This window comes from Microcaecilia unicolor, chromosome 9 (assembly GCF_901765095.1).
Source record: "Microcaecilia unicolor chromosome 9, aMicUni1.1, whole genome shotgun sequence".
Classification (NCBI taxonomy): Eukaryota; Metazoa; Chordata; class Amphibia; order Gymnophiona; family Siphonopidae; genus Microcaecilia; species Microcaecilia unicolor.
In genome coordinates this window covers 201,939,984-201,947,675 of record NC_044039.1, presented here as the reverse complement: position 1 = coordinate 201,947,675, position 7,692 = coordinate 201,939,984, and the positions used below count along the sequence as shown (strand labels likewise).

The following is a 7,692-nucleotide window of genomic DNA, read 5'->3' as shown; positions in this document are numbered from 1 at the left end:
CAATGCCTTGGATTTGTTCGTTTTTGAGCTGGGCGTCTTCGTTTTCCATTATCGCTGAAAAACAAAACCGCCCAGCTCAAATCCACACATATCCGATGCATTTGCCCGGCACAAACCGTATTATCGAAAAAAAAGATGGGCACCCATTTTTTCGAAAATACGGTCTGTCCCACCCCTTCACGTACCCGTTCTCGGACATAGACGCCCATGGAGATGGGCTTTCACGTTCGATTATGCCCCTCAGTGTCTCCTACCAGGAACTCAGAAGAATAAAGAACATGTGTTGCCATACTGGGTAACGTCCATCAAACTCAGTATCCTGTTTCCAACAATGGCCAATCCAGATCACAGGTACCTGGCAAGATCCCAGAACAGTGAAACAGATTTTATGCTGGTTATCCTAGAAATAACTAGTGGATTTTCCCAAGTCCATCTTAATAATGGCTTATGAACTTTTCTTTTTAAACTGCTAAATGCTTTTACCACATTCTCTAGCAACGAATTCCAAAGTTTAGTTACATGTTGAGTGAAGAAATATTTTCGCCAGTTTGTTTTTAAATTTACTACTTAGTAGCTTCATTGTGTCCCCTAGTCCTAGTATTTTAGGAAAGAGTAAACAAGTGATTCACATCTATCCATTCCACTCCACTCAGTATTCTATAGACCTCTATCATATCTCCTCTCGGCTGTCTTTTCTCCAAGCTGAAGATCCGTAGCTGCTTTAACCTTTCCTCATAGGGAAGTCACCCCATCCCCTCTATCATTTTCATCGCCCTTCTCTGTACCTTTTCTAATTTTGCTATATCTTTTTTTTAAATGCAATGACCAGAATTGCAGACAGTATTCAAGATGCAGTTGCAAAATGGAGTGATATAAAAGCATTATAACATTCTCATTTTTGTTTTCCATTCCTTTCTTAATAATTCCTAACATTCTATTTGCTTTTTTAGCTGCAGCTGCACACTGACCAGAAGGTTTCAACGTATCATCAACGATGACACCTAGATTCTTTTCCTGGGTGGTGACTCCTAATTTGGAACCCTACATCACTTATCTATAGTTTGGGTTCCTCTTTCCCACATGCATCACTTTGCACTTGTTCATATTAAATGTCATCTGCCATTTGGATGCTCCGTCTCCCAGTCTCCTATGCCCTTGGGGTGTGTAACTAAAGTCCCATTGGTGTCCCTAATCTGCATTATGGTAGCTTGTGTCACAACTTGCTTTAATTAGGTAGCCAGTAACTTATCTATCTCCCCCTCCTTTGACATAATAGTGCTGAGCAGTTTTTTTTAAATAATTATGCCATGTCTTTTACTAGAAATTCAGTTACGTGCCTCCTACAACTTAACACAGCATTAGTTGGCTTTTCATTTTGTGAAGTCTTATGCATTTGCTCAGCATTCTTAAGTTTTAAATAAAAACTCTGCTGTTTGCTCTTTTAGTTTCTTAAACTGACCTCGGATTACAGCCTTTAATGCCTCCCAAATTAAAAATGTGTCAACACTGTAGTGTTCATGCGCCAAAGCTTAGCCCCACTACTCTCAGGGGGCCAGAAATAGCTATATCCGGGCATGGTCTGAACTTGTAATGGGGCAAATAGTACATTTGCCCACTTCAGAATAAAGCTCAGGAGACACTAACAATTAATCAGTTCTGGAATACAAATTAACCCCAGCACAATAGTGGGCATAATCTCTAAGAGCTGGCTTTTGCAAGCTCCGTACATCAGTTAAGGAGTGTCATTTTAACAATTGTGCAAACTTTACATTTAAATGTTGTGATGCGCCATCTAAGTGATTTGCCCTGGATGATCTATCCCAGTCCTCTGACGCTACCACATTGAGGTAAGGCAAGGTTATCCAGGAAGACAACCAATCTAGAACCTCATCTAAAAACTTCAGCTGCTCTCTATTAGGAGCAGAGATGTTCACTAGGCAAAACTGGGAATTGCTCACATTTACTTCTACTGCAGCTACTCTTCCCTTTTGATCTTTCCGGCAGTGAAGAATTTTGCCATTAACATTTTTATGAAGTAGAATCAGTACTCCAGCTCTGTTAGAGGTGCCAAAAGAATGGTGTGCATTTCCCTTAATACAGTTCTTATCAGATGTTTACAAATGTGTTTCCTGTAACGGAAAAATATCAGTAGTCTTCCCACCCACTTCTCATGAGATTCTCTTCCCTGTATTTCCCTAACATAGTAAGAAAGAATGTTTAAATATATCCCTGATTTGATGAATCCTTATCTTCAGAATTTGTAAGGGAAGGTAAGTCTTGGCATAAACTCCTGTCTTGCATTAAATCTTTGCCGAAATGATTTAATGCGAGACAGAAGAAGTGTTTAACAAAGCCCTGAATCCCTGATGCAGCTGGACTAGCGAAACATAGTGCTATGTCAGATGGGGTCATTTTGATCAGTTGAAATCTTGTGAAGAAAAACTACTTAAGATAAGTGAAATGAATTGTTACTTTATTATCTAAAGAAATATATGGTGGAAAAAAATGAAAATCTTTTTTATATACATAAAAATTGGACTGATGAAGATAATAGGTGTGAATGCTAGAGTCAAAGATACATCTGAGAGATGGACTCTATTCACCTTCTGATGGTCCTTCAATATAAAAAATATACTGTTTAGTGGTGTACAGTGCTGCGTATGCCTTGTAGCGCTAGAGAAATGATTAGTAGTAGTGATTACAAAGGGTACTCTTTTTTTTCTGGAGCTATTATGTATTTTTAGTCCTTCTAGTTTAGATTATTTTGAGACCACAGGTTTTGCTTGCAATTATTGAGGAACTTCCTCCAGTGGCAGAGCCACCTTAAATTTCACATTCCTCCCCAGAGGAGAAGTGACATGGGAGGGTCGGCGCCAGGAGGGCATGGACCAGGGAGTATAAAAGCTCAGGGCACAGCTAGGTTCAGGAGGCCCAGAGGAAAGCAGCAAAACCCACTATATGCCTCCACCACATAAGTGTAAACTGCAGCTGTGACAGGTAGGTGAAGTTCAACCTGAGATCTTGCAGAACTGTATCTTTGACCCTGCTAGACACTCATCAGCATATGTTATTAGCTAAAGATTGCCTGACACTGGCCTGGGTTCCCAGAGTTACCGGTACAGAGTGTGCTGCCTTGCTGAGAGACAATCCAGCTTATTTTCGAAGGAGAAGGGCGCCCATCTTCCAACACAAATCGGGAGATGGGTGCCCTTCTCCTAAGAGTGGCCAAATCAGCATAATCGAAAGCTGACTTTGCTGTCCTCAGCTGCTTTCCATCACAAGGACGGCCAAAGTTCAAGGGGGCGGGTCAGCAGTGTACCAAAGGCAGGACGGGGGCGTGATTAACAGATGGGCGTCCTCGGCTGATAATGTTAAAAAGAAGGGCGGCCCTGATGAGCATTTGGCCGACTTTACTTGGTCCCTTTTTGTTCACGACCAAGCCTTGAAAAGGTGCCCAAACTGACCAGATGACCACCGGAGGGAATCGGGGATCACCTCCCCTTACACCCCCACTGGTCACCAACCCCTTCCCACCCCCCAAAAAACATTAAAAAACATTTTTTGCCAGCCTCAAATGTCATACCCAGCTCCATCACAGCATTATGCAGGTCCCTGGAACAGTTTTTAGTGGGTACTGCAGTGCACTTCAGGCAGGTGGACCCAGGCCCATCCCCCCCTACCTATTACACTTGTGGTGGTAAATGTTTACCCACATGTAGGTGCCCCCCTTTACCCTTTAAGGGCTATGGAACTGTTGTACAGTTGTGGGTAGTGGGGTTTTTTTTTTGGGGGGGGGGTTGGGGGGCTCAGCACCCAAGATAAGGGAGCTATGCACCTGGGAGCAATTTCTGAAGTCCACTGCAGTGCCCCCTAGGGTGCCCGGTTGGTGTCCTGGCATGTGAGGGGGGATCAGTGCACTAGGAATACTGGCTCCTCCCACGACCGCTTGGATTTGGCTGGTTTTGAGGTTGACCATCTCTAAGGTTGACCTAAATGTTGAGATTTGGCCAGCCCCGACTGTATTATCAAAACGAAAGATGGACGCCTATCTTCGATAATACGGTTGGCTCCGCCCCTTCCTGGGGCCATCCCCGGAGATGGGCACCCCCGTTCAATTATGCCCCTCAATAATGCACACCACAGTCATGCAGGGGCAGGCCTCAAGAGGAGTTTCCTACATCTAAGGGCTAGTTTTATGTTTATGTTCTTCCATCACTGTGAACCGAACAGGAACCCTTATCTGTCATCTTTAATAAAATACTATTTTTGTGTTCACCTTTATCCCAGTGTGTAGCTCCATTTATCAGGCCTCTGGGTCCACCATTGTTCACGTTACCACACTGGGATTAGTAATTAACAAAAATACAGGCAAGTCTTTTAAAGTAGACTTCTAGTGTTAAACATAACATGGAAAATACTGTCTCAACATACAGAGGTGCAATAACAGCACAAGCTCTGCATAAATATGCAAATAAGGCTACACAGCTGTTTTCAGGTTTAGTAAATCCTCTCTTACTTTGCAGTATCTCTCTAACTGTGTGGTTGGTGCATCACTTGAAGAAGTAGAAGAAGAGGAGGAAGAAGAAGAGACTGCATCAGTTCGTGAGGACCCCTTTGCTAATAAACCAAAAGGAGGAATGTTTCAAATAGTGGGAACACTTTCCAAATTGTGCAAGAAGCCAGATTTTGCTCTGGAAATTTACAACGTATGTATGCACCTATTAGAACATATGCATCTTTTATTTTTAAGTGAAATACAAATTGTGAGATCTCAAAAGAGGATTTCTGTGCTCTAAAACCCAGCTACTTAGTTGCTGGTTATATCCATCTTGTGACCAGTGGCACAAATAATCTGAGGCTATGGCTTGTCCCCCTTTTTTGCTGAAGGGAACAGATGAATGTCTTGTCGTCCTTTCTACTACTGGCCATAGACCCAGCAGCTGAAGTTCAAGGTAGTTTAGTAACTTTTATTTGTAAAATTAGCATCTAGCCAGGAAGATCTTTTCATTTACTTTGACTCTAGAATAGTCTTTTCACATAGTGTGAAAATTATTTGTATTATTTATAGAATTAAATTTGATTTTATTTTTGAGTAGACATTGTCCTAGTTCAATCAGGGCCTGCTTTCTCAGATATCCAGAGATTTTTTTACCCATTTCACTCCCCCCTGCCATCCATTCCAGCCATAAATTATAAACTATCAACATGAAAATCTTTCAGTACTGCCATTGATCTCTTCTGGACCCCAAAATAAGTGCAGATGGGGTCATGTTATTGTGTGATGACTAGGTTCCCTCTCAGAGACTATCCAGCTTATTTTCGAAAGAGAAAAACGCCTATATTGCGACCCAAATCGGGAGATGGGTGTCTTTCTCCCGTGGGCGCCCAAATCGGTATAATCTAAAGCCGATTTTGGGCGTTTCCAACTGCAGTCCGTCGCGGAAACGGGTAAAGTTGACGGGGGCGTGTTGGAGGCGTGGTGAAGGCGGAACCGGGGCATGGTTATCAGCCGAGGAGAGATGGGCGTCTTTAGCTGATAATCGAAAAAAAAAAAAAGGCGTTTTTACCGCGATTTTGGGTCACTTTTTTTGGACCCTTTTTTTTCACGAACAGGGCCCAAAAAAGTGCCCCAACTGACCAGATGACCACTGGAGGGAATCGGGGATGACCTCCCCGGACTCCCCCAGTGGTCACTAACCCCCTCCCACCAAAAAAAAACCACTTTAAAAACTTTTTTTCCAGCCTCTATGCCAGCCTCAAATGCCGTACCCACCTCCATGACAGCAGAATGTGTTTGATCCTCTCACAGCCTTTCCCTGGGTCAGATGTGGCTCTCGGGTGCACTACAGGGTCACATCAGCATTGCATTGTGGTGGGTGTAGGGTATTGGGTTCCGTGATTTCATTAGCTTGTGTTACAGTCTCACGATGTTGGTAGTTGGTAGGCTCTTCTCCCATGGTGCTTTTCCCCCTGCCTACTGGGTCAGAGTGTGCCCTGTTGTGTTTCCTGTTGTAGTCCATGCGGTAGTGGCCATTTTTGTAAGCCAGTTTTAGTTCCCTTTCCTGTGTTAGCCACGTTAGAGAACTTAGTTCTTCCCTTGAATGTGGCTGAAAGAGGGCATTGTACAGCATTCTGCCAGCTCTGACCTACTGCTAATCTCAGTATCAGGGAGACTCGTTGCCAGTGGGGCACAACCTCTGATCTACAGTTAACTGTGAGTAGACGCGGTTATTCCAATAAAGGACGTTTTCGGAGAGATTAGTCTTCAGGTGTCAACTACTGTGCCAATGTTATACAGCAGCAACAAGTCCTAGAGGCCTGAGTGTATGCAGGTCCCTGGAGCACTTTTAGTGGGTACCGCAGTGCACTTCAGCCAGGTGGACCCAGGCCCATCAACCACCCCTACCTGTAACACTTGTGCTGGTAAATGGGAGGCCTCCAAAACCCACTGTACCCACATGTAGGTGCCCCCTTCACCCCTAAGAGCTATGGTAGTGTTGTACATTTGTGGGTAGTGGGTTTTGGGGGAGGGGGGTTGGGGGCTCAGCACCCGTGGTAAGGGAGCTGTGCATGTGGGAGCGTTGTCTGAAGTCCACCGCACTGACCTCTAGGGTGCCCAGTTGGTGTCCTGGCATGTCATGGGGGCGAGTGTACTACGAATCGTGACCCCTCCCACGACCAAATATCTCAGATTAGGACGATTTTGAGCTGGGCGTTTTAAGTTTCCATTATTGCTAAAAAAAAAAAACCGCCCAGCTCAAAAACGTCAATTTTTTTCTAAAATACGGTTCAGCCCGCCCCTTCACATACCCGTTCTCGGAGATAAACGCCCATGGAGATAGGTGTTTCTGTTCGATTATGCCCCTCTATATATGCTACTTTTTGTCATCTGACTGTGCTTTTCTGAACAAGTGGCTGTTATCCCCTGCTACCAGCAGATTGAGGTAGAGAAAAACTGATCTCTTCCAGTGAGCTCACCGGTATAATCTGCTGGTACTCAGTGGAAAATTCCAATATTTTTTCTATCTCTAGCAGATGGTAGGTTGTTCTGGCTGGTGCTCCTGCTCCCTGGCCTAGCTCCCCACTCTGAAGGCCAAGGCCACAGAGAGAGGTCGCGCCCAGGGGCGTAGGCATGGACGGGCCTGGACGGGCCCAGGCCCAGCCACTTTCCCTCCAGGCCCGCCCACCCAACATCCTTCGCTGCTGTTGCTGCCTTTTCCCGTGTTTCCAGGTACGGCCGTCTTGGAGGCAGCGTTCAGCATTGCCTACCTGCTCTGAAATAATTATTCTCCCCAGGCTCTGCTGCATCAGTCTCTGCATCCTCTTTTTGTCGCGCAGCGCTGCCATTCTCACAGGGAGTGAGAGGGAGAGAAGCTGGATGGGGTAGGGTCAGAGAGGGTAGAGATATAATGGCACTGGGGACAAAGAGAGGGGAGAAGCTGGACAGAGAAATATAGGGACACAGTAAGGGAGATACTAAACATGGAGGAAGATAGAGGTACAGAGATGGAAGAAGATGGATAGTGGACATGGAGAGAGAGAGTAGAAATATCAAATGGACATGAGACCTTGGTGAGTGAGTTAAGACAGAAGGATGTAGAAACCAGAGCCTGGGACCAACATGACTTGGAAAAATAAAATGAGCAGACAACAAAAGGTAGAAAAAATAATTTTATTTTTATATTTTGTGAT

The 7,692-nt window shown here is 44.5% G+C and overlaps 1 protein-coding gene across 1 annotated transcript in view; it reads left to right on the top strand.

The window, feature by feature from the left end:
- AK7 (adenylate kinase 7) overlaps nucleotides 1-7,692 on the top strand; it is a 128,128-nt gene that overhangs the window by 3,425 nt on the left and 117,011 nt on the right. The window contains exon 2 of the mRNA XM_030214377.1: nucleotides 4,524-4,706. Coding sequence (XP_030070237.1) covers nucleotides 4,524-4,706 — 183 coding nt within the window. The remainder of the gene's footprint in view (nucleotides 1-4,523; nucleotides 4,707-7,692) is intronic.